A 26,868-nucleotide genomic window follows, 5' to 3' on the forward strand; every position below is an offset into this window, starting at 1 on the left:
CATATGATTAAACAAACATTGATACAATTTGAAGACAAAGGCAGCATGGTGACTCCGTGGTTAGACTCACAGCGCCAGGGATCTGGGTTCGATTCTAGCCTCGGGCTCCTCGTGTCTGCGTGAGTTTCCTCCAGGTGCTCCAATTTCCATCCATAATCCTAAGATGTACAGGTCAGGTAAACTGGCCGCACTAAATTGCCCATAGTGTTCAGGAAGGTGTAGGCTAGGTGCATTAGTCTGGGGTAAATGTAGAGTTATAGGGTAGGGGAATGGGTCTGGGTGGGTTGCTCTTTGGAGGGTATGTGTAGGCGTGTTGGGCCAAATGGCCTGTTTCTGCACTGTAGGGATTCTATGATCATTCTACAATAACTTGGCACCAGGTCAGATCTCGCTGGGAAATCTTATTGATATCTAAGAATTACTTAAGGTAGTTGGAAGAGATGGAATCATTTGGACATTTTCTACATTAAATAGACTCATGGAATTTCCCGGAATTGTGTTCAGCAGAATGTGGTTTGTGATCCCACTATGAGCCGCTGAAGTCAAAGTGTAATGGGTGCTGTCAGCTGCCTTCCAAACAGAACAGAAATGGGCTTTAATGGCTGCAACGGGCAGAGTGGGGATGAAAGGGGAATGGTGCTGCATGGACACACACACTGGGTGGTTCACCCTTACACACAGGACAGACAGCATCAGGAGAAGCATGGAAAACCCAGACCCTCGGTCACGACTCAGAGATCTCTGGGGTAGGACGTGGAGTCGGTGGGGGGACGGGAGATTAATGGGGAACAGGCCCACCCTCACCGCACTCCCACCACCCACTATTCCCTCAGCCACACACCCCGTCCTCTCCACCCTCACCCCAACCCACCCCTCACCCACACTCCCCTCCCCTCCACCCTCACCCCCAACCCACCCCTCACCCACATACCCCCTCCCCTCCAACCCATACCCCACTCCCCCACCAGCCCCTCACTCTGACACCCCCAACCACAGGACTCTCACCCCTAACGCCCGCCTTCATCCAGACCCCCCCCACTTCACACTGCTCCCACTGGTATGGGAGAAAGAGGCTGGTGATAACAGGGGAACCTACCTGGGTCCTTCACAACAGATCAGGACAAAATATATCACGATGAACACTCCACTGGGGAAGGAAATCAGAACTCAGTCAGTCAGTATTACACAACAGTGAGGAGAGGGGCAACAATAGAACAACAATTTGTATTTCAATAGCGCCATTAACACGATCACGTCCCCAACGCCACTTCCCAGGAGCTTCACCCGTCAGAAAATTTGATGGTGAACCACCTCAGAACAGATGCTCAAATGGCCTTGGTTTAAAGAAGAGGGGGACAGGGGGGAAGGGGGAAAGGGAGGGAGGGAACTCTGGAACTTGAGCACGGGGCCCAACAGCAGAGCGATTAAAATGGGGAACAGACCCATCAAAACGACACAGGGCTCTTGGGAAACTATGGGGTGACAGCAGGTTACAGAGATAGGGTGACCTGTGACCTGGGGCCTAGAGGGATTTGAGTCAAAAAGTGTGGTGCTTGAAAAGCACAGCCAGTCAGGCAGCATCCGAGGAGCAGGAGAGTCAATGTTTCGGGCATAAGCTCATCATCGGGAATTGCTAATGAACGGCTTTCGCTCGAAACACTGATTCTCCTGCTCCTCGGACGCTGCCTGACCGGCTGTGCTTTCCCAGCGCCACACTTTTTGACTCTGATCTCCAGCATCTGCAGTCCTCGCTTTCTCCTTCCTGGGGGGATTTGAAAACAAGATGATAATATTTAAATCAAGGGGCTGTGTGACTAGGACCCAACACAGGTCGGTGAGCACACGCTGGAGTACAGTAGGAGGGACTCGCTGTACGGTCAGGCACGAGCAGCCAGGTATATGCGGCACGATGGCACAGTGGTTAGCACTGCTGCCTCACAGCGCCAGAGACCTGGGTTCAATTCCCGCCTCAGGCAACTGTCTGTGTGGAGTTTGCACATTCTCCCAGTGGGTTTCCTTCGGGTGCTCCGGTTTCCTCCCACAGTCCAAAGATATGCAGCTCAGGTAAATTGCCCGTAATGTTAGGTGAAGGGGTAAATGTAGGGGAATGGGTCTGGGTGGGTTGACCTTCAGGGGGTTGGTGTGGACTTGTTGGGCCGAAGGGCCTGTTTCCACACTGTAAGTAATCTAATCTGATCTATGCTGGGATAGTCAGAGTGTGGAGGTGACAATGGGGGTGAATGAAGGTTTCAGCAGCCGAACAGCCCAGGTAGGGATCAAAGTCGGGTGATGTGACAATGTAGAGACAGCTGGTCTGAGTGATGATGGGGTGGTGAAAGCTGAGCCCAAGGCTGTGAGCTGACTGGTTTAAGATCGGCCTGTTTGTGTGGACTACGGCCCCCTGAGATTTTCCTCAATCAGAAACCACACTGTCCCCTCAGCACCAATTCCAGATCCTCACACCCTCCGGAAACCCAAATTGTGATTATTTTGCTTCAATATCAAGCAACAACAATTTGTATTTACACCAGACACAGGAGCAGGAGGAGGCCAATTACCCCCACAAGCATGTCCTGCTGTTCAATGACATCATCGAATTCAACACCATAGAACATAGAACACAGGAAAGTACAGCACAGAACAGGCCCTTCGGCCCATGATGTTGTGCCGAGGATTATTCCTAATCTCAATTAAAATAGCTGAAAATGTGTTGCTGGAAAAGCGCAGCAGGTCAGGCAGCATCCAAGGAGCAGGAGAGTCGACATTTCGGGCATGAGCCCTTCTTCAGGCTTATGCCCGAAATGTCGATTCTCCTGCTCCTTGGATGCTGCCTGACCTGCTGCGCTTTTCCAGCAACACATTTTCAGCTCTGATCTCCAGCATCTGCAGTCCTCACTTTCTCCTAAAATAAAATAACCTAACCTACGCCCCCCTCAACTCACTGCTGTCCATGTGCGTGTCCAGCAGTCGCTTAAATGTCCCTAATGACTCTGCTTCCACCATCACCGCTGACAACGCATCCCATGCATTCACATCTCTTCCAGAACTTTTAAAAATTCATTTGTGGGATATAGGGGTCACTGGCTGGGCCGTGCATTTACTGCCCCATCCCTAGTTGTCCGTAAGAAGGTGGGGGTGAGCTGGCTTCTTGACCCGCTGCAGTCCATGTGCTGTGGGTAGACCCACAATGCCCTTAGGGAGGGAATTCCCAGATTTTGACCCAGTGACGGTGAAGGAACGGTGATATATTTCCAAGTCAGGATGGTGAGGGGCTTGGAGGGGAACTTGCAGGGAGTGGTGTTCCCATGGATCTGCTGCCCTTGTCCTTCTCGATGGAAGTGGGTGTGGGTTTGGAAGGTGCTGTCTGAGGATTTTTGGTGAGTTTCTGCAGTACATCTTGTAGATGGTGCACACTGCTGCTACTGAGCATTGGTGTGGAGGGAATGGATGTTGTGAATGTCCTCTGAAGGTTTTGGGGGAACTATACCCTTGTCCCTTCATGTTTGTAATATGTAAAAGTCTAAAGACTTGAACCTGCTGAAAGACTGAACTTCTACAACTCCAAACATTCCAAACATTCACCCCCACTGACACCTCCCACAAGTGAGGAGGAGAACAAGGTAAAATTCCACACCTTTAACATATTACACATCACAGGTCAGTTCACCGAGACAGTTAACAATATCAGGCAGAGACTGTGAGGAGACACTCTGATAGGTCATCCAACGACGTGGTGAATGGGGTTTTTAAAGGAGCAGTTCAGAGGAGGTGGGAGTTGGGTTTTGGGGAGGGGTTTAGGAAGGGTCCAAGAGTAACCATGAGCAAAATTCCAATTGTGCGGGTGCCAGAACTTTGGATCGGAAAGAAATGGCACTCACCAACAAAATCCAATTGGATATTCAAGAAAAATGTCATTCCACAGCATTCCCAGAGACTTGGGAGAATGGGGGACTCGCTCCCACAGAGAGTGGGAGAGAATGGGGGACTTGCTCCCACAGGGAATGGGGGAGAATGGGGGACTCGCTCCCACAGAGATCGGGGGACTCGCTCCCACAAGGAGTGGGGAAGAATGGGGGACTCGCTCCCACAGGGAGTGGGAGAGAATGGGGGACTCGCTCCCACAGGGAGTGGGGGAGAATGGGGGACTCGCTCCCACAGGGAGTGGGGAAGAATGGGGGACTCGCTCCCACAGGGAGTGGGGAAGAATGGGGGACTCGCTCCCACAGGGAGTGGGGGAGAATGGGGACTCGCTCCCACAGGGAGTGGGGAAGAATGGGGGACTCGCTCCCACAGGGAGTGGGGGAGAATGGGGACTCGCTCCCACAGGGAGTGGGGGAGAATGGGGGACTCGCTCCCATAGGGAGTGGGGGAGAATGGGGGACTCGCTCCCACAGGGAGTGGGGAAGAATGGGGGACTCGCTCCCACAGGGAGTGGGGAAGAATGGGGGACTCGCTCCCACAAGGAGTGGGGGAGAATGGGGGACTCGCTCCCACAAGGAGTGGGGGAGAATGGGGGACTCGCTCCCACAGGGAGTGGGGAAGAATGGGGGACTCGCTCCCACAAGGAGTGGGGGAGAATGGGGACTCGCTCCCACAGGGAGTGGGGGAGAATGGGGACTCGGTCCCACAGGGAGTGGGGGAGAATGGGGACTCGCTCCCACAGGGAGTGGGGGAGAATGGGGACTCGGTCCCACAGGGAGTGGGGGAGAATGGGGACTCGCTCCCACAGGGAGTGGGGGAGAATGGGGACTCGCTCCCACAGGGAGTGGGGAAAAATGGGGGACTCGCTCCCACAGGGAGTGGGGAAGAATGGGGGACTCGCTCCCACAGGGAGTGGGGGAGAATGGGGACTCGCTCCCACAGGGAGTGGGGGAGAATGGGGACTCGCTCCCACAGGGAGTGGGGGAGAATGGGGACTCGCTCCCACAGGGAGTGGGGGAGAATGGGGACTCGCTCCCACAGGGAGTGGGGGAGAATGGGGGACTCGCTCCCACAGGGAGTGGGGGAGAATGGGGACTCGCTCCCACAGGGAGTGGGGAAGAATGGGGGACTCGCTCCCACAGGGAGTGGGGAAGGATCGGGACCTGCTCCCACGCGGAGTGGGTGGCAATGGGGGGCTCACTCCCAAAAGGATTGGGGGAGAATGGGATTTCCGTCCCACAGGGTTTGGAGAAGATTGGGGGCCACACGCTGATGGGGAGAGGAGACAGAATGAGAAACTCACTCCCACAGAGTGAGGGGACTCATGTACCTTGATTCCCAATGTCCCCAACAACCCACCTCCACAACCCCTCCCTCCCACTCCCAAGCCCAACCTCCATCTCCAAGGAGGTCAACACTGAGTGAATGGACCGAATGGTCTCTGGTTTGATGAAGCTGACGTGGAATTATTACTTACTAAGCTGCCCAGTAAACTGCGGAGTTCCTGCGTACAAATTGCTGCACTGGAGCACTGCAAAGGATGAAAGAACTGTTACTTTCTCCACAACAAAACCCAAATCAAAAAGATTCATTAAAAATAATATTTAAAGCAGAAAACCCATTTTCCCTTCTGGACGTGTACAGTCCCTGACATGCAGCAAGACAGGCTGTCAGACAAACACCGGCTCTCTCACTATCTGATAGTGAGGATGGTGAACACTCAGGCTATTTGACTCAGCAAGGCATCACAGTCGTGTTTGAATATTCCAGCAGCAGGGGTAACTGTGTCACTGGCTCTTAACAGTTTTATCAAACGAAAACTGAAACTGAAAGCTAGAACTCTGCAGTCAGTTAGACATAAGAGCAACAAGACAGAGGTAGAAAAAGGAGGCTTTGCATTACAGATGTCGGGGGAGGGAGAGATAAACAGAGAATGCATGTGTATACACACACACACACACACACACACACACACACACACACACACACACACACACACACACACGTCATTCAGACAGTGCAGCACTCCCTCAGCATTGACCTGATGACAGTGTCAGCACTGAGAGAGGTTGTGTGTGAGTCCCCGTCCCACTCACCCACCCCGAAGTGGAGCAGGTGACCCTTGCACAATGCCAGAGATACCTGGCTCCTGGCTTCAGTACAGGCAGGAACAGAAACTTCCTGGGATCACACCCGCTCCAGTCGAACTCACCTGAATGTGAAGATGGCGACAATCCCAAAGGTGACCAACAACTGAACTGTAAGGATCATGTAAACCTGTGGGATAGAGATTGATGTGGGGAGGGAGAGGGGTAGAAGGTTAGGGAAAGGAAGGAAGAGATTGAGGGTCGGGGAGGACAGAAAGTGTGAGATGGGGTGAGGGGGTGGAGAGAGAGAGAGAGAAAAGAGAAGAAAGAGAGAAATTGTGAGAGAAAGAGAGAGAGAGAAAGAGACAGAGAGAGAGAAGAGAGAAGAGAGAGAGAGAGAGATGCGAGGCCACAAAAGAATGGTAAAGGAAAGATAGGGATGGGAGAAAGAGACATGGAGGGATAGGGAGAGCCAGGGGGTGTAGGGAGGGAGAGGGAGGGAAGAAGAATGGAAAGGACAAAAAGGGTGCAAGAGATGGGGAGAGGGGACAAGGAGAGAGAGGGGATGTGGGGAGAGAACATGTGAACATTAATGGACATTCCAAGCCATTCCACTTCAATCCTCCCTAGCCTGGGGTCATTGAGCATAGAACTGACCCTTCCTGGCCGTGCTGAACTACTGACATTAGTCCCACTTTCCCACTCTAGGCCCATAGCCTTGCCTGTTCTGAAATTGTCAAGTGCTGATCCAAGTGCTTTTTAAAGGTTGTGGGTTTTCGTATCCCCCCAAGGCAGAGCATTCCAGGATCCCTCCACCTTCTCGGGGAAAATCTTTGTTCAACTCTGCTCCAAATCTCCCACCTTTCACTTTAAAATGATGCGCCCATGTTCTTGCCCCTTCAACAGCTGTTTCCTATTCCCCTTCCAGTCCATGCCCCATACACACCTCTATCAGATTAGATTCCCTACAGTGTGGAAACAGGCCCTTCGGCCCAACTAGTCCACACCAACCCTCCGAATGGTAACCCACCCAGACCCATTCCCCTCTGACAAATGCACGTAACACTATAGGGAAATTTAGCCGTGCCAATTCACTGAACCTGCACATCTTTGGATTGTATGAGGAAGCTGGAGCACCCGGAGGAAACCCACGCAGACGCAGAATGTGCAAACGCCACACAGATAGTTGCCCGAGGCTAGAATCGAACCCGGGTTGCTGGTGCGGAGAGACAGCAGTGCTAACCACTGAGCCACCGTGTCACTCAGCCACCCCTGGTTGCCCCCTCCGTCCCCAGCTTTCTCTGCTCTCAGGAAAACACTCCGAGCTTATCCAGCCCCTCTTCATCGCTGAAATGCTCCATCCCAGGCACCTTCCTGGTGAATCTCCCTCTGCCCCACCTCCAGTACAATCATATCCTTTCTATAGTGTGGGGACCAGCTGTGGCCTAACCAAAATCCTGTCCATCTCCAACATCACCTCCCTGCTCCTTATAGTCTATGCTATTCCTGATGAAGGGCTTATGCCCGAAACGTCGAATTTCCTGTTCCTTGGATGCTGCCTGACCTGCTGCGCTTTTCCAGCAAAACATTTTCAGCTCTGATCTCCAGCATCTGCAGTCCTCACTTTCTCCTCCTTATAATCTATGCCTTGATTGGAAAAGGCAAGTGTCTCATTTGCCACCTTACCCACCCTATTACCCTGCCCTGCCACCTTTAGGTATCCCTGGACAAGCTCCCCAAAATCCCTCTGAGCATCCTCGTGTCCCTGCCATCCATTGAATACTCCTTTGTCTTGTTCCTTCTTCCAAAGGGCACTCCGTCACATTTATCAGGGTTCAATTCTATCTGATACTGACCTGGCCCTCTGACCAATCTATTTACACCCTCCTGTAACCTTACAGCTTCCTCCTTCATGTCAATCTTTGTGCCACCCAGACTTACTTATAACCAACACCCTTCTGCTACTACGCACCACCGTTCTCATCTACATCATTTCTGAATATCACCAACAACACGTGAGCCATCCCTGATCCCTGTGGTACACACGACGTACTGAGGCCTCCTCCACCACCCTCTGTCTCCTGTTACTCATTCCTGAAGAAGGGCTCATGCCCGAAACGTCGAATCTCCTGCTCCTTGGATGCTGCCTGACCTGCTGCGCTTTTCCAGCAACACATTTTCAGCTCCTGTCACTCATGTCAATTTTGGATCCAACTTGCCATGTTGCACAAGATCCCCAGAGTTACTAGCTTCTGTATCAGTTTCCCATGTGAAACCTTGTTAAACGCCTCACTGAAATTCATATCAACTACATTAACTGCACTACCCTTATCCAAACACTTGATCACCTCCTCAAAATATTCTGTTTTGTCTGGCATGACCTCCCTCCAACAAAGCCATATTGTCTATACCAAATTAAATCTTGCTTCTCTACACAGAGATTAATTTTCTCCATTAGTTCCCTACTACAGAGGTTAGAATCCGTCATCTATCATTCCCTGGTCTATCTCTACCTCCATTCTTGTCAAATGGAACCACATTCACTGTCCTCTAGTCTCTGGCACCTCCCCTGTGGCCAGAGATGATTTGATAATTTAGGTCAGGGCCTCTGTAATTTTCTCCCTCATCTCCCAGAGCATCCTGGGATACAACCCATCTGGGCCTGGGGATCTGTCCCCTTTAAAGTACGCCAAAACCTCCAATACCTCTTCATTCCCTGTGCAAAACTGCTCACAAATCTCACAGTCCCTGTCCCCAAACTCTGCCACATTCACCTCTACCCTTTTCCAGAACTGATCGACTTGGGGAGTCAGGCAAAGGGTGCGGAGAGGCTTCACTGAACCATACACAGGCCCTGGGGGCACTCACAAACAAAACTCATACTCCAGGTGGGAGAACACAGGGGACAGCATGCCAGGAGCAAAACCAGTCATGCCTAAAAACCTGGTGAAGCTTCCAAACAGGATGACTTGCATTGCCACACAGCAGAAGCACCAAGTGATTGACAGAGCTAAGCGATTCCACAACCAACAGATCAGATCTAAGCTCTGCACTCCTGCCACACCCAGTCGTGAATGGTGGTGGACAATTCACTGGAGGAGGAGTCTCCACAAATCTCCCCATCCTCAATGTTGGAAGAGCCCAGCACATCAGGGCAAACAGTAAGGTGGGAGCATTCACAGAGTGTCGAGTGGATGATCCATCTCAGCCTCCTCCAGTGGTCCCCAGCATCACAGATACCAGTCTTCAGCCAATTTGATTCACTCCACGTGATATCAAGAAATGGCTGGAGGCAATAGATACTGCAAAGTCTACGGACCCTGACAACATTCCAGCAATAGTACTGAAGACGTGTGCTCCAGAACTTGCCTCTCCCCTCGCCAAGCTGTTCCAGTCCAGTTACAACACTGGCATCTACCCGACAATGTGGAAAATTGCCCAGGTATGTCCTGTACAGAAAAAGCAGGACAGATCCAACCCGGCCAATTCCCGCCCCATCAGTCTACTCTCGATCATCAGTAACGTGATGGAAGGGGTCAGTAACAGAGTTATCAAGCAGCACCTGCTCAGCAATAACCTGCTCAGTGACGCCCAGTTTGAGGTCCCCCAGGGTCACTCAGCTCCTGACCTCATTACAGCCTTGGGTCAAACATGGACAAAGGAGCTGAATTCCAGAGGGGAGGGGAGAGGGACAGCCCTTGACATCGAGGCTGCGTTTGACCGAGTGTGGCATCACGGAGCCCTGGCTAAACTGGAATCAATAGGTACCAGAGGAAAATTCTCCACTAGAGATTTATCAGGATGTTGCCAGGTACAGAAGGTTTGTGTTATAAGGAGAGGCTGGGACCTTTTTTCACTGGAGTGTCGGAGATTGAGAGGAGACCTTATAAAAGTTTATGAAATAATGAACAGCATAGATAAGAGTTAATGGTAGCTGTCTTTTGCAGAGGATAGAGGATTTGAAGGTGAGAGGAGAGAGATTTAAGATAGACATGAGGGGCAAATGTTTACACAGAGAGTGGTTTGTGTTGGAATGAACTTCCTGAGGAAGTGGTGGATTGTGGGTACAATTATAACGTTTAAAAGACATTTGGTTAAGTACATGAATAGGAAAGGTTTGGAGGGATATGGAGCAAGCAGGTGAGACTCGTTTAGTTTGGGATTATGTTTGGCACGGACTGGTTGGACCGAAGGGTCTGTTTCCGTGTTGAGACTCTATGGTTTGAGTCATACCTGGCACATTGGAAACTGGCTGTGGTTGTTGGAGGTCAGTCACCTCAGCTCCAGGACATCTCTGCAAGGGTTCCTCAGGATAGATATTTTCTAATCAAACACCTCTGTTCAGAGATGTTATTACATATCTCTGCATCAAGTGAAAATTGAACCCAGATCCCTGGTCCAGAGCTAGAGACACTACCACTGTACCACGAGAGCACCACAGAATTCCTCAGAATACCTATTGTCAACCTGTTCAGAGATGTTATTACACACCTTCGGAACAGGTGGGACTTAAACCCAGGCCTCCTGGGCAAGCGGTAGGAACACTACCATTACGCCAAAGAGGGGCTTGGAGTTCCTCAGGGTAGTGTTCTTGGCCCAACCATTTTCAGCTGCTTCACCAATGACCTTCCCTCCATCAGAAGGTCAGAAGTTGGGATGTTCACCGCAGATTGTACTAGTCAGCACAATTCTCAACTCCTCAGATACTGAAGCAGTCCAGGTTCAAATGCAACAAGATCTGGGCAATATCCAGGTTTGAGCTCACAAGCGGCAAGTAACATTCGTGCCTGGTGCACCTACCTTTCGGATGAATGTGTGACGAACTTTCCGATCATCCCAGGAATTGGCAGCGAATCCTTGGTTGCCAAGTTCTGGTTCTGGTTCTGGTTCTGAGCTACCATAGGTCCCTGCACACGGAGAGAGTTAACAAATTAATGCAGCTCCACAGAACCCCCAGCCATCGTATCCCTAAAGACAGAGAGAGATAGACCCCCTCCTCTTCAGAGAGAGAGAGAGAGAAGAGACAGAGAGACAGCGGATGGGGGAGAGAGAGAAAGAGAGAGGCAGGGGAGAGAGAGAAAGAGCGAATGGGAGAGAGAGAAAGAGAAAGGCGGGAGAGATAGATGGGGGAGGGGGAGGAGAGAGAGAGAGAGGGGGAGAGAGAGAGAGAGAGAGACAGACAGACAGACAGACCCTCTCCTCTAAAGACATTCACCCCCCCATAGCCCCCTCCACTGACGCCCCCTCCCCAGACCCCAACACACCCACTGGTTAGCAGGTTGCCATGGTTACTTCTCTATCTCCCAAACTGCTCTCCGACAGGGGGCATCACCAGAAAAGTAAACCCTTCCCACCTTTTGTGTAGATGCAGGAAAAGGGAAAACCAAGGAGTAGAATTTCTGAGGCTGTTCCCATTCACTGACAGTCACCTTCTGAGTCAAAGGGCAAGGAAGGAACGGAGCTACATTCCCAAACCTCTCCGAGCCACTCAAGACTCTGACTTGGAAATATGTCGCCGTTCCTTCAGTGTCGTGAGTCAAAATCTTGACTGCAGCGATTCAAGAAGGCAGCTCACCCCACCTTCTCAAGGGGCAACTAGGGACGGGGAATAAATGTTGATCCAGCCAGTGAATAAAGAAAAAATTACCTAAATTCCTCATTCCAAAGTCTTGGAGTTAAATGGAAGGTTCTGAGTTTCCTAGTGTCAGGAAGAGCCAGGGAGAAAGGTTTGCATATTGAGAGGCAGCCTCTGCCTGTGGTTTGACACTGTCTCTGAGACCCATTTGCGACATTATTGTCCTTGAGGGGAATGTAAAGCTCCTGTATTCTAATAAGTACGTCTTCCCACTGTTACTGGGTAGTTTAATTGGTTAACCACCCTGCCCACTGCATTCTGGCCAACACTGTCTCAACTGTTCCTCAGAAGTAGAACCTATCTCCCAGCTCCTTCAGGATCCTGCCTGGAGGACACAACAGATCGGCAGAGGGACACACTGGGTCACTACGTAAGGATATAGTATCGTCCATTTTGGACTGAGATGAGGAGAAATGTCCTCACCCAGAGAGTGCGGAATCTGGGGAATCCTCTACCACAGAATGTAGTTGAGAACAGAATATTTAATGTTTTCAAGAAGGGGTTAGATATAGTTCCTAGGGATAAAGGGAACAAAGGGTATAAGGGAGATAGGTGCTGAAAATGTGTTGCTGGAAAAGCGCAGCAGGTCAGGCAACATCCAAGGAACAGGAGAATTGACGTTTCGGGCATAAGCCCTTCTTCAGGAATGAGCTGATTCCTGTTCCTTGGATGCTGCCTGACCTGCTGCGCATTTCCAGCAACACATTTTCAGCTCTGATCTCCAGCATCTGCAGTCCTCACTTTCTCCTATAAGGGAGATAACAGTAACAGGGGACTGAGTTTGGCCATGATCTTGCTGAATAACGGAGCAGATTCAAAGGCCCAAAAGGCTTACTCCTGATTCTATTTTCTATGTGTTAGCACAGTTCAGCTCAGCTCTGCTCTGTGGGTCTCTGTGCTCTGTTTTCAGGGCACACACTGAGACAAGGGCTGGAGGACGGTAAGCCCAGTTTCAGATGCTCTTTCCCCCAGGAGCTCAGAACTCTCTGCCAACCACTGGGTATTGCAGACTGGCACATTCCAAGCTCTCGAGCTGAGCCCAGAGGGACACACACATGTCTGGGGAAGCTGCTGCAGATGGGGGAGATGTCGAGGGTGCTCCTCCTCTATGGCCTCAGTAAAAACCTCTGGAATGGGAAACATCACAGAACGTATGTGAAACATACGCAGACTCAAAAGCTCTTGTTGTGGTAATGTCCCAGCCTCTGGTCCAGGTTCAAGCCCCGATTGCCCAGAGATGTGTCAGAGAACACTAACCAGAATTATTTTTAAAAAGTCTTTGTATTTTGTTTGTAAAGGTGAAGTCAGTGTACTCTTATTGGACCAAAGCTTTGTTCTCTGATTACAGATCGGCAGGTGCTGGTGGTTTAACCAGAGGGTCACCATGCTCATGGCCAGGGGAGAGCTTGGGGAGGAGGAGTCCTTAGAACATAGAAAAGTACAGCACAGAACCAGCCCTTTGGCCCACAATGTTGTGTTGAGTTTTAATCCTAATGTAAAATATAGTAACTTAACCTACGCAGCCCTCAACTCATTGCTATCATTGTGCATGTCCAGCAGTCGCTTAAATGTCCCCAATGACTCTGCTTCCACCACCACCGCTGGCTACACATTCCATGCATTCATAGCTCTCTGCTTAAAGAACCTACCTCTGACGTCTCCTTTATAGCTTCCTCCTAATATCTTCAAACTATGACCCCTCGTACCAGTCAATCCTGCCCTAGGGAAAAGTCTCCAGCTACCGACTCTATCTATTCTACTCATTATCTTGTACACCTCGATCAGGTCACCTCTCTTCCTCCTTCTCTCCAGAGAGAAAAGTCCAAGCTGATTCAACCTTTCTTCATAAGGCAAGCCCTCCAGTCCAGGCAGCATCCTGGTAAACCTTCTTTGCACCCTCTCCAAGGCCTCTGTATCTTTCCTATAGTAGGGCGACCAGAACTGGACACAATATTCCAAGTGTGGTCTCACCAGGGACTTGTAGAGCTGTAGCAAAACCTCACGGCTCTTAAACTCGATCCCCCTGTTAATGAAAGCCAAAACACCATATGCTTTCTTAACAACCCTATCCACTTTGATGGCAACTCTGAGGGACCTATGTACTTGCACACCCAGATCCCTCTGTCCCTCCACACTGCCAAGAATCCTGTCTTTAATCCTATATTCAGCATTCGAGTTTGACCTTCCAAAATGCATCACTTCGCATTTATCCAGGTTGAACTCCATCTGCCATTTCTCAGCCCAGCTCTGCATCCTGTCTATGTTGTGCTGCAGCCTGCAGTAGCCCTCTATACTATCGATGACTCCTCCAACCTTTGTTCATCTGCAAATTTACTAACCCATCCTCAACCTCCTCATCCAAGTCATTTATAAAAACTACAAAGAGCAGAGGCCCAAGAGCAGAGCCCTGCGGGACCCCATTCAACACTGACCTCCAGGCAGAATACTTTCCATCTACAACCACTCTCTGCCTTCTAACAGCCAGCCAATTCTGAATCCAGATAGTCCTTCATGATAACCTCAACCGGGACAGGAATTGAACCCATGCTCTTTTTTTTTCATTCGTTCACAGGATGAGCATTTATTGCCCATCCCTAATTGCCCAGAGGGCAGTTAAGAGTCACCCACATTGTTGTGGGTTTGGAGTCACATGTAGACCAGACCAGGTAAGGATGGCAGTGTTCTTCCCTAAAGGACATGAGTCACCCAGATGGGTTTTTCCTGATAATCAGCAACAGATCTTTGGTCAACATTAGACTCTAAATCCCAGATTTTTATTGAATTCAAACTCCACCATTTGCCGTGGCAGATTCAAATCCAGGACCCCAGAACATTAGTTTGGTTGCTGGATGAACAGTTCAGTGATAATCCCATCAGACCATCGTCTCGCCACAATTGCGTGATACTGCATTACAAACCAGTTGTCCAGCCAACTGAGCTAACCGAATCCTCTTCCCTGTTCTGTAAGTATACTCCGTAATACAAGTGCAGTAAGGTGCCCCATGCCCAGGCAGATTATGTGATAACAAATTTGGACTTTTTGTAAATTTGTTGAACAAAGTGTACTTTGGTAAAATAAAAATTTTAAATCTTGGTTTGTAACTCAATCTTCCCCAAAATAATAAATTCTATATCACATTAAAGCCACTTGTTACATCTGTACTGTCTGGGCCTCAGTCAGATTAATTGTTCATTGCTCAAAATAAAATGATCAATAGTCAATAGAAATGAGTCACATCTGGGACTCAGGGATGGGGGTGTTGGGGGAGGGGGAGTCAGATTCAGGAAAGGGGTGAATTTGTTGAGCAGTTCACATTCTAATCCTGACAGGAAATCTTAAATCTCCTTGCGGAGCACTCTGTTATTTGACTTGTCCAAACCACCTATCAGGTAAAAATTCATCTCCTGCTAAAACCATCCACCAGGTAAAAATCGACACCCCATTCAACCCCCTCTACCCTTCCCACCAACCCCTCCCCACTCCCCAGAAACCCCCTCTACCCTTCCCACCAACCCCTCCCCACTCCCCAGAAACCCCCTCTACCCTTCCCAGCAACCCCTCCCCACTCCCCAGCAACCCCTCCCCATTCCCCAGCAACCCCTCTACCCTTCCCACCAACCCCTCCCCACTCCCCAGAAACCCCCTCTACCCTTCCCAGCAACCCCTCCCCACTCCCCAGCAACCCCTCCCCACTCCCCAGCAACCCCTCTACCCTTCCCAGCAACCCCTCCCCACTCCCCAGCAACCCCTCCACCCTTCCCAGCAACCCCTCCCACTCCCCAGAAACCCCTCCACCCTCCCCAGAAACCCCCTCTACCCTTCCCAGCAACCCCTCCCCACTTCCCAGCAACCCCTCCCCACTCCCCAGCTACCCCTCTACCGTTCCCAGAAACCCCTCCCCACTCCCCAGCAACCCCTCCACCCTTCCCAGCAACCCTTCCCCACTCCCCAGCAACCCCTCCACCCTCCCTACCAACCCCTCCCCACTCCCCAGCAACCCCTCCACCCTTCCCAGCAACCCCTCCCCACTCCCCAGCAACCCCTCCACCCTCCCTACCAACCCCTCCCCACCAACCCTTCCACTGTCCCCAGCAACACCTCTACCCTTCCCACCAAACCCTTCACCCTCCCTAGCAACCTCTCTGGGGTCCCCACCAACCACTCCCCACTCCCCACTCCCAAGCAACCCCTCTACAACTCCAACAATCCCCTCTACCCTCCCCAGCAACCCCCCTACCCTCCCCAACAAACCCCTCTACCCACCCCTACAACCCCCTCTACCATCCCCAACAACCCCCTCTACACACCCACCAACCCCTCTACCCTCCTCACCAGCCCCTCCACCCTCCCCAACAATCCCCTCTACTCTCCCCACCAATCCCTTTACACACCCACCAACCCCTCTACCCTCCCTAACAACCCCCCTACCCGCCCCAACAACCCCCCTACCCGCCCCAACAACCCCCCTACCCGCCCCAACAACCCCCCTACCCTCCCCAACAACCCCCCTACCCTCCCCAACAACCCCCCCTACCCTCCCCAACAACCCCTCTACCATCCCCAACAACCCCCTCTACACACCCACCAATCCCTCTACCCTCCTCACCAGCCCCTCCACCCTCCCCAACAATCCCCTCTACTCTCCCCACCAATCCCTCTACCCTCCCTAACAACCCCCCTACCCTCCCCAACAACCCCCCTACCCTCCTCAACAATCCCCCTACCCTCCTCAACAACCCCCCTACCCTCCCCAAAACCCCTCTACACTCCCCATAAACTCTTCCACCCTCCCCAACAACCCCTCTACACTTCCCACCAACCCCTACACTCCCACCAACCCCCTCACCACCCCCACCATCCCTTGTCTTGTCAACTCACCCGAATTCCCTCCGGGCCAGGTAGGGTTCAGTGGGATTGTTGGCATCACTGGCGGTCCCATCGGATTTCCTGAATGAGGGAACATCGGTGGGAAGACGGAGTTTCCCCCAGGTGGATAAGGGGCATTTCCCCCAGGTGGATAAGGGGCATTTCCCCCAGGGGGGTAAGGGGCATTCCCCCCTGGCGGGTAGGCTGGGTAAGGTCCAGGCTCACCCGAGGGTGGGTACAATGGGTTGATTGATTCTTCATAAGTAGGGGGAGCACTTGGATGAGACATCGCACGTTAGTCACTGGCTCCTGCACCAACTGTCCAGATCCAACTCTAGAAAACAATAAAACATGAAAAGCATTAAGACCAGGTCAGATTCATTCCTGGGTTTCCATCCAGGTTTCCAGCCCAGGTTGTGTGAATCCCACACCCAGCACTTACTGTGTTCCTCCCAGGTGAACCCACTTCAGAACTGTTACATAACGAGGCCATTCGGCCCACTGTATCTGCGCCAGCTCTTTGTCTATTTTACTTTGCGCAATCTCCTTTCTTTCCCATATCCATATCCCATTGTTTCTGTTTGGCAAACATTTCCTGACATGAGTCAGAAGATCCCTCCTCAGTCTCCTCTGCTCTAAAGAAAAAAATCCTAGCTTGTCCTACGTTTCCCTACAACTCAGACCATTGATTCCTGGCAACATCCTTGTAAATGTCTTCTGAGCTCTTTCCAGTTTAGTAACATCCTTCCTGTAACAAGGTGACCAAAACTGAACACAATACTCAAAGTGTGGCCTCCAAGTCCTGTACAACTACAACGCAACTTTCCAACTTCTATACTCAATGCCCTAACTGATGAAGATCAGTATGCCAAAAGCCTTCTTCACTGCCCTGTCTACCTTGCATCTGAACTCCAAGGTCCTTCAGTCCCATCACAATCCTTAAGACTCTGCCATTCCCCACGACATCTAGAGGATCTGATTTTCTTCATTCATCAGATATGGGGATCACTGGCTGGGCCCAGTACTTATTACCAGTTGCCCCTTGAGAACCGCTGCAGTCCATGTGCTGTAGATCGACCCACAATGGCCTTATGGAGGGAATTCCAGGATTTTTACCCAGTGACAGTGAAGGAGCGACAATACATTTCCAAGTCAGGATGATGAGTGGCTTGGAGGGGAACTTGCAGGGGGTGGTGTTCCCATGTACAGAGGAACCTTGATTATCCAAATATCAGATTATCTGGCAAAATCACAAGGTCCTGATGCTTGGCTAAACTATGTTATCCGGCATTCAAATTATCCGGAATTCCATTAACCAAACAAAATACCCCCTCCCCAAATCGATCGGATAATCGAAAATCCTCTGAATCTGCTGCCCTTGTCATTCTAGATTGAAATGCAAATTCACTTGATCTATGTTGGGGCTGTCAAAACAGTCAAAATACGAGAATCAGGGTAAAAATTGAGGTCTGCAGATGCTGGAGATCACAGCTGAAAATGTGTTGCTGGTTAAAGCACAGCAGGTTAGGCAGCATCCAAGGAACAGGAAATTCGACGTTTATACAGGTTGTCCTGGTTGGGTCCAAATTCATTCCTGATGAAGGGCTTATGCCCAAAACGTCGAATTTCCTATTCCTTGGATGCTGCCTAACCTGCTGTGCTTTAACCAGCAACACAAAATACGAGAATCAGTCATGTGTACACGTTGATCTTGTTTGAGTTTTGAGGAGTGAAGTGATTTAATCATTGTTTCCTTTTATCACTCAAAAAACAATGAGGTGAGTGAAGAGAAACTGCTGTGAGTAAGATGAGCACATGATCAGTCATTGCTGACCACACCTCCCAGCTCGCTAACAAACAGGGGGCCAGCGTAACCAAAAGCTCAGATCTTGCAACCTGCAACGTCCTAACTGCAGGGTTTGGGAGGAGGGGTGGAGGCAGACCTGACAGTGGGGCAGGGAGACAGCACAGTCACATCTCACCATCACCTCAAGGGGCAACTGGAGAGAAGCAATGAACATTGGCTCAGCCAGCAACATCCATAGCCAGTGAGTAAACTGGAGCAAAGGCATTGGGAGATGACATGCAGTGAGATCTTTGTCACAGAAAGGACAGGGGCTCACTCCCCAGCTGGCGGTGGGCACTGGGGATTAATTGGAGCGCGAGAATGAGCCTGACACATTTTGTTGATGAAGAGTAACAAGGGATGTGGATCAACAGCTGAATTATAGATCACTCATTCACCATGTGAATGGTGGAAGAGGTTCAAATCATTTAATTACCTCCTCATTGTGCCTGGGTTAACAGATCCAGAGGGGCAGAATGGCGTCCTCCTGTTCCTGGGCAGCAGGCAGAAGAGAGGCCGAATGGGCTCCTGCAATAACCTGTTCTCTCAGCAGACATGGACTGAGCTCGGGGGAAGGGGGCAGGGATTGAGCTCGGGTGGAGGGGGCTGGACTGAACCCAGGCTGGGAGGGTGTGGGGGTAGGTACGTGCAGCTGGGCTGTTCTCCCTCATGTCCTGGTTAACATTTTAACTTCAGCTAAGCCCAGCCGCAGAACAATCTGCTCAGCATCACACTGCACTTTGTGAGATCCTGGTGTGCTTCTCTGGTTTCCTTCAGTCCAATAGTGGATACACACCAATCGCCGCAAACCTCTTACAGGCTATGCTGACATCCCAAAAGGCCCTATGCAAATACAAGTCCTTGCAAAGGGAGGGAAGCGGACAGGGGTTTATTTCAATCTGAGTGTGACTGAGGTCCTGCAGGAGCCAGAGTGAAAAATGAGGTCTGCAGATGCTGGAGATCACAGCTGAAAATGTGTTGCTGGTCAAAGCACAGCAGGCCAGGCAGCATCTCAGGAATAGAGAATTCGACGTTTCAAGCATAAGCCCTTCAAGGGCTTATGCTCGAAACGTCGAATTCCCTATTCCTGAGATGCTGCCTGGCCTGCTGTGCTTTGACCAGCAACACATTTTCACCTGCAGGTGCCAGACCCTCGGCTGCAGGAGTGAGACATGAAGAGCCAAGGTCTCATCTCCCCACACTCAACCACAGAAACAGTGTCAGAGCAGAGGCTCCCACAGTGTCGGTGGATGTGACTGAGATCTCACCATTGCTTTGTTGGGCCTAGCTCAACCACCCGTCACCATCACAGTGACTATTACAGACAGTATACAGGCTGACTCCACTCCACCAGGAATTCCCAACAGACATCACAAAGCAATTCACAGCAAATATTTCCCTGTCATATTTTTCACAAAACCAAGGCCCGTTCAGTTGTGATGGTGGTGATTCACTCAGAGTCCCAGGGTCAGCTAGAGGTTGAGACTCTGTTATTCTGCTGGAAAAGTATCACAGCTGCAAATGTGTTGCTGGTCAAAGCACAGCAGGTTAGGCAGCATCTCAGGAATAGAGAATTCGACGTTTCGAGCATAAGCCCTTCATCAGGAATAAGAGAGAGAGAGCCAAGCCGGCTGAGATAAAAGGTAGGGAGGAGGGACTAGGGGGAGGGGCGATGGAGGTGGGATAGGTGGAAGGAGGTCAAGGTGAGGGTGATAGGCCGGAGTGGGGTGGGGGCGGAGAGGTCAGGAAGAGGATTGCAGGTTAGGAGGGCGGTGCTGAGTTGAGGGAACCGACTGAGACAAGGTGGGGGGAGGGGAAATGAGGAAGCTGGAGAAATCTGAATTCATACCTTGTGGTTGGAGGGTTCCCAGGCGGAAGATGAGGCGCTCCTCCTCCAGCCGTCGTGTAGTTGTGTTCTGCCGGTGGAGGAGTCCAAGGACCTGCATGTCCTCGGTGGAGTGGGAGGGGGAGTTAAAGTGTTGAGCCACGGGGTGATTGGGTTGGTTGGTTCGGGCGGCCCAGAGGTGTTCTCTGAAGCGTTCCGCAAGTAAGCGGCCTGTCTCACCAATATAGAGGAGGCCACATCGGGTGCAGCGGATGCAATAGATGATGTGTGTGGAGGTACAGGTGAACTTGTGGCGGATATGGAAGGATCCCTTGGGGCCTTGGAGGGAAGTGAGTGTGGAGGTGTGGGCGCAAGTTTTACATTTCCTGCGGTTGCAGGGGAAGGTGCCGGGGTTGGAGGTTGGGTTGGTGGGGGGTGTGGATCTGACAAGGGAGTCACGAAGGGAGTGGAAAAGTATCACAGTCTACCGGATCCTGCTATATCTGTCCTGACAGCAGGCAAGAGGTTCATAGAGATGTACAGCACAGAAACTGACCCTTTACTCCTGCTCCTCCACCCTGACCAAACATTCCAATATGATCCAGTCCCATTTGCCAGCACCCGGCCATATCCCTCCAAACCCTTCCTATTCATATACCCATCCAAATGCCTTTTAACTGCTGTAATCGTACCAGCCCCCACTACTTCCTCTGGCAGCTCATTCCATACACATACCACCCTTAGGTCTCTTTTAATATCTTTCCCCTCTCACCTTAAACCTATACTCTCTAATTCTGGATTCCCCCACCCCAGACTTTGTCTATTTATCCCATCCATGCCCCTTCATGATCTTATAAATCTCTATCAGGTCACCCCTCAGCCTCTGACACTCCAGGAAAAACAGCCCCAGCCTGTTCAGCCTCCCCCTATAGCTCAAATCCACTAACCCTGGCAACATCCTTGTAAATCTTTTCTGAACACTTTAAACATTTTGACAACCAAATGCTGACCAAGAGTCATCCAGACTTGAACCGCTAACTTGCTCTCTCTCCATGGATGCTGCCGCCTGACCCGCTGAGATCTCCAGCATTTCTTGTTTTCAGATTCCCCCCAAGTGATTAGCTCCCCCCAAGGTCTCGGTGTTCGGCAACACTCCCCAGGACCTTATCGTTAAGTGTATAAGCCTTGCTCTGATGTGCTTTCCCAAAATGCAGCACCTCGCATTTATCTACATTAAACTCCATCTGCCACTTCTCGGCCCATTGGCCCATCTGGTCAAGATCTCATTGTACTCTGAAATAATCTTCTTCGCTGTCCACTACACCACCAATTTTGGTGTCATCTACAAACTTACTAACTATCCCTCCAATGTTCACAAATCATTTATATAAATGACAAAAAGCAGTGGACCCAGCACCGATCCTTGTGGCACTCCACTGGTCACAGGGCTCCACAACCACTTTCTGTCCTCTACCTTCTAACCAATTTTGCATTCAATTGGCTAGCACCCCCGGATCCAACCTTGTTAACCAGTGTATAAGGAGGAACCTTGTTGAAGGCCTTACTGAAGTCACATTGATCATGTCCAGTGCTCTGCCTACATCAACCCTCTTCATTACTTCTTCAAATAACTCAATTAAGTTTGTGAGACATGATTTCCCATTCACAAAGCAATGTTGACCATCCCTAATTAGTCCCTGCCTTTCCAAATACATATAAATCCTGTCCTTCAGGATTCCCTCCAACACCTTAGCCACCACTGACATTAGCTCACCGGTCTGGAACTCCCTGGTTTTTCCTTACCAGCCAGTGATTGTATTGATACCAGGAAAGGTTCAATGGGCAGAGTGACCTTCTCCTGCTCCTTGTTCATGTGAACATCCCTTTCGATGTCCACAATTGCCATTTAAGAAATGCTTTACACTTCAGTCCCTCCTACCAAATGGCTAACCTCAAAATTATCCATTGTGTACTCCACCTGCCATGAAAACAAGAGCACAGGAAATAGGAACAGGAGTAGGCCATTCTGCCCATCAGGCCTACTCCGCTATTCAATACGATCTTGGCTAGCCTTGGACTTCAACTTCACTTGCCTGCCACCTCCTCATCTCCCTCAATTTCTCAAGAGTCCAAAACTGTGTCTGTCCCAGCCAGAAATATATTCAATGATGGAGCATCCACAACCATCTGGGACACAATTCGAAAGATTCACACCGCTCTGTGTGAAGACGTTTCTCGTCATCTCAGTCCTAAATGATTAGTTCCTTAGCCTGAGACTGTGTCGCTCTAACTCAAATTCCCCAATACCCCTCAGTGTCAACTCTATCATGCTCCTTCAGAATTTCATCAGTTTCAATGAGATCATCTCACATTCTTCTGACCTCCAGAGAACACTGACCCATTTTCCTCAGCCTCTCCATCCAGGACAGCTTACTCTTCGAAGGGAGCGATCTAATGAACTGGACTATCTCCAAGGCAACTTCAATGTGTATGGGGGAGAAGCAGGAGCAGGGGACTGTGTTGGATGGTCAGCCATGATCATATTGAATGATGCAGCAGGATCAAATGGCGTACTCCTGCTCTCTATTTTTTTAAATATGGAGTTCAAAACTCCTCATAAGATTTTCTGTGTGGGCTCACTAATCGCCCCGATATCGCTCTAGCAAGACTTCCTCATTCCTGCACTCAATTCCTCTTACAATAAAGGCCAACATAGCAGCTACTTTCCCAATTATTTGCATGCTGACTTTCTGTTTCTTGTATGAGTACACCAAGTCGCTCTGAACTTCATCATTTACACATTTTGCACTTTTCACCAAATATTCTGCTTTTCTTTCAAAGAATGAATAACCTCGCACTCCCCCTCCCCAACCGGATATCCACTCATTTAGGCCGCCTCTATCACTTTGCACCTCTCTGTGTCCTGCCCATAGTTTCTAATCCCACCTTTGTATCATCATCAAACATGGATACATTACTCTCTGTGTTTTGGAGGTACCGGTGTTGGACTGGGGTATACAAAGTTAAAAAAACACCCAACACCAGGTTATAGTGCAGCAACTGTTATTTGGAAGCACTAGCTTTTGGAGCACTGCTCTTTCAGTAGGTGGTTGTGGAGTATAAGGTACTCTCTGTCTTTGTCTAAGTCATTACTATAGGCTGTAAATAGCTACGGCCCCAGCACTGAGCCTTGCATGCTCCAACTGTCACAGCCTGTCAAATTGACAACATTGTATTTGTGCTGAAAATGTGTTGCTGGAAAAGCGCAGCAGGTCAGGCAGCATCCAAGGAGCAGGAAATTCGACGTTTCGGGCATGAGCCCTTCTTCAGCCCTCCCCTTCCTAGAAAATGGACTGTCTCAGAGTCCTCCCTCCCCTTCCTAGACCTCTCCATTTCCATCTCGGGCGACCGAATCAACACGGACATTTACTATAAACCGACCGACTCCCACAGCTACAAATCAAATAAGCATTGTATTTGTGCCCACCCTCCGCTTCCTCTGTCCATGCTAACATATTACCCCAACCCCCTAACCTCTTATCTTGTGTGGTAACCTTTTCTGCAGCACCTTATCAAAATCCTTTATCAAACCAGCTGTATGGCATTTACTTCTTCTGGTTTCATCTATCTCATGAGTTATGCCCTTAAAAAACTCAAACAGGATTTCCGTTTTAGAATCCCATGTTGACTTGGTCTAATGGTAATTTTTTTTAAAAATGCACTTTACGACTTCCTTAATGATACATTCCTGCATTTCCCCAGTGAAGCATCTCAAACTAATTGACTTCCAGTTCCATTTTCTCTCCCTTTTTTCTCGAATAATGAAGTTATATTTCCTAATATTCATTAGATTAGATTACTTACAGTGTGGAAACAAGCCCTTCGGCCCAACAAGTCCACACCGACCCGCCGAAGCGCAACCCACCCATACCCATTACCTAACACTACGGGCAATTTAGCATGGCCAATTCACCTGACCCGCACATCTTTGGACTGTGGGAGGAAACCGGAGCACCCGGAGGAAATGCACGCAGACACGGGGAGAACGTGCAAACTCCACACAGTCAGTCGCCTGAGGCGGGAATTGAACCCGGGTCTCAGGCGCTGTGAGACAGCAGTGCTAACCACTGTGCCACCGTGCCGCCCACATTCCAAAATCTAAGATGTTTTGGAAAAGTGTAACCAGTATGTCCACTGTCTCTGAGCTTCCTCCTTTAGAATTGTGGATGTAGGGCATCAGGTCACAGAGATTTGTCAGATTTCAGTCCTGATACTCAATATCAGTCAAGAAACTCACTTGATTACACAAAAGAGAGATGTTGCTAGGCTTCTCATCTTGCACTCATCAGGACAAGAATGCCAAATTTCAACCAATCACAACAATTTCTACTGCAGGAGAAAAGAGTGCTGATTGGTTGGTGAGTTGTCTCTTTTAGATGGGCCACAGTGAAAGCATTAGAAAACTATTAGCTCCCAATATTCCTGGCACTGCACTCAAGGGAGTAAGGCTGGAAAATGCTCCTTTTCTTTGGAAGGAACATGCCCCTGCTAACTCCCACTCCTTCTCAGGTTTACATGGAACTGTGTCTGAGAGATTAATTGACAACAATTTGCTGACTGGGATTTCAAAACAAGTTCTAACAGAGTCCGTGGAGTTGTCAGAATCTGAATATCACTGGCATTTAACTGCGGAACGAAAAAGGTTGGTTTGTTCTGTCTGAGAGAAAACATCTCAGAGGAAGTGGTGGAGGCTGGTACAATTGCAACATTTAAGAGGCATCTGGATGGATATATGAATAGGAAGGGTTTAGAGGGATATGGGCCGGGTACTGGCAGGTGGGACTAAATTGGCTTGGGATATCTGGTCAGTGTGGATGGGTTGGACCGAAGGGTCTGTTTCCATGCTGTACATCTCCATGACTCTGTGACTCTATGGTCAGTGCATTGAGACTCGGAGTTGGGTGGTGATGTTGTGACTTTACAGGACATTGGTTAGGCCACTTTTGGAATATTGCATACAATTCTGGTCTCCCTGTTAAAGGAAGGATGTTACAAAACTTAAAAGGGTCCAGAAAAGATTTACAAGGATGTTGCCTCCTTCGTCAGCCCAATTTGAATTGTTCCACCATCCACAGCTGTGTCTGCAGCTACTTGGGCCCTGGGCTCTGTAAATCTTCTCCTTTCAGATGGTGTAGAGGGTGGAATGGTGGCTAATGCCCTCATAATCCCAGGGGCCTGGGATAAACACTCTGGGGACACGGGTTCAAATTCCACCACAACTGCGAGGAAAATTTTAATTCAATTCATAAAACGTGGAATTGAAAGTAATAAGAACTAGGAGCAGGAGTAGGCCGTCTAGCCCCTGGAGCCCGCTCCACCATTCAATAACATCATGGCTGATCTTTTCATGGACTCAGCTTCACTTAACCGCTCTCTCACCATAACCCTGAATTCCTTTACTACTCAAAAATCTATCTTTGCTTTAAAAATATTCAGCGAGGTAGCCCCAACCGTTTCACTGGGCAGGGAATTCTACAGATTCACAACCCTTTGGGTGAAGAAGTTCCCCCTCAACTCAATCCTAAATCTGCTCCACTTAATTTCGAGGCTATGCCCCTAGTTCTAGTTTCACCTGTCAGTGGAAACTAACTCTCTGCTTTTACCGCATTTATTCCCTTCATCATTTTTGTCCCAGTGAGTATAGTCCCTCAGTCTCTCCTCATAAGCCAACCCCCTCAACTCCTGAATCAACCTTGTGAGCCTCCTCTGCACCCCCTCCAGTGCCAGCACGTCCTTTCTCAAGTCATAATGATCACGAATTCATCATGGATCATTGTAAAATTTCATCTGATTCACTAATTATGAAATGACAACAAATAACTGTCCAGCTGGTGAGCGAAGCTATGTTGCTGTAAAATACCCTCTTTGGCCAAGCTGTTGGAAACCTGCCCTAATATTGCTGAGTGTTAAACATTAATCTAATGACACTCCTGTGTGGTGAGTGGGTTGTTATATTTAGAGGTGTTATATAAATGTTGACAAAGAAGCGTGTGAACGTAGAGGAGATGGACAGAGAGAAAACGTGAACCGTGAAGGTGGGGAGCAATTGGCAAAGTGAGAGAGAGTAAGAAACAGGAAGGAAACAAGGTGAACGCACACTTCCTTCGCTCGATCAACAACCGAGGGGCAGACTGGGGCTCTCACTTTCTCTGACGTCAGCAGAGGGATTTACTGGCAATTGGTATCACTATTGGCAACCATTTCATTCAGAGCTGAGGGAAATCAAAACAAGCATCTGGAAACGTTTACTTTTTGGAAAGGAGTGGAAATGAACAGCAGCTGCAAATCCAGTGTGGCTGTGGAGAGGGAGAAAGAAGAGATGGGGAGAGTGAGGGACAGAAAGATAGAGAGAGGCAGAAAGATAAATAGAGACAGAGACAGGGAGATGGAGAGAAAGAGAGCGAGACAGAGAGATAAGGAGACACAGAGATAGAGAAAGATGGGGAGAATGAGGGAGAGGGAGATAGAGCTACCAACAGAGAAAGAAAGAGAGAGTTGAGGAAAGAGAGACAGACAGAGAGAGGGAGAGAGAGAGATAGGAAGAAAGATAGAGAGGGAGAGATAGAGAGAGACAGATAATGGGAGAGGGACATAGATATGGGGAGAACAAGGGAGAGGGAGAGAGAG

At 49.7% G+C, this 26,868-nt stretch overlaps 1 protein-coding gene across 5 annotated transcripts in view; it reads right to left on the reverse strand.

The window, feature by feature from the left end:
• Positions 1-26,868, reverse strand: part of tmbim1a (transmembrane BAX inhibitor motif containing 1a) — a 78,010-nt gene that overhangs the window by 15,230 nt on the left and 35,912 nt on the right. For all 5 annotated transcript variants that reach the window (XM_060828208.1, XM_060828210.1, XM_060828213.1 and 2 more), the window contains exons 2-6: positions 16,523-16,844; positions 10,809-10,915; positions 6,134-6,198; positions 5,399-5,452; positions 1,097-1,147 (exon numbers count right to left, since the gene is read on the reverse strand). In XM_060828208.1, coding sequence (XP_060684191.1) covers positions 1,097-1,147; positions 5,399-5,452; positions 6,134-6,198; positions 10,809-10,915; positions 16,523-16,799 — 554 coding nt within the window. In that variant the 5' untranslated portion in view covers positions 16,800-16,844. The remainder of the gene's footprint in view (positions 1-1,096; positions 1,148-5,398; positions 5,453-6,133; positions 6,199-10,808; positions 10,916-16,522; positions 16,845-26,868) is intronic.

Source organism: Hemiscyllium ocellatum, chromosome 7, assembly GCF_020745735.1.
Source record: "Hemiscyllium ocellatum isolate sHemOce1 chromosome 7, sHemOce1.pat.X.cur, whole genome shotgun sequence".
NCBI classification, from domain to species: domain Eukaryota; kingdom Metazoa; phylum Chordata; class Chondrichthyes; order Orectolobiformes; family Hemiscylliidae; genus Hemiscyllium; species Hemiscyllium ocellatum.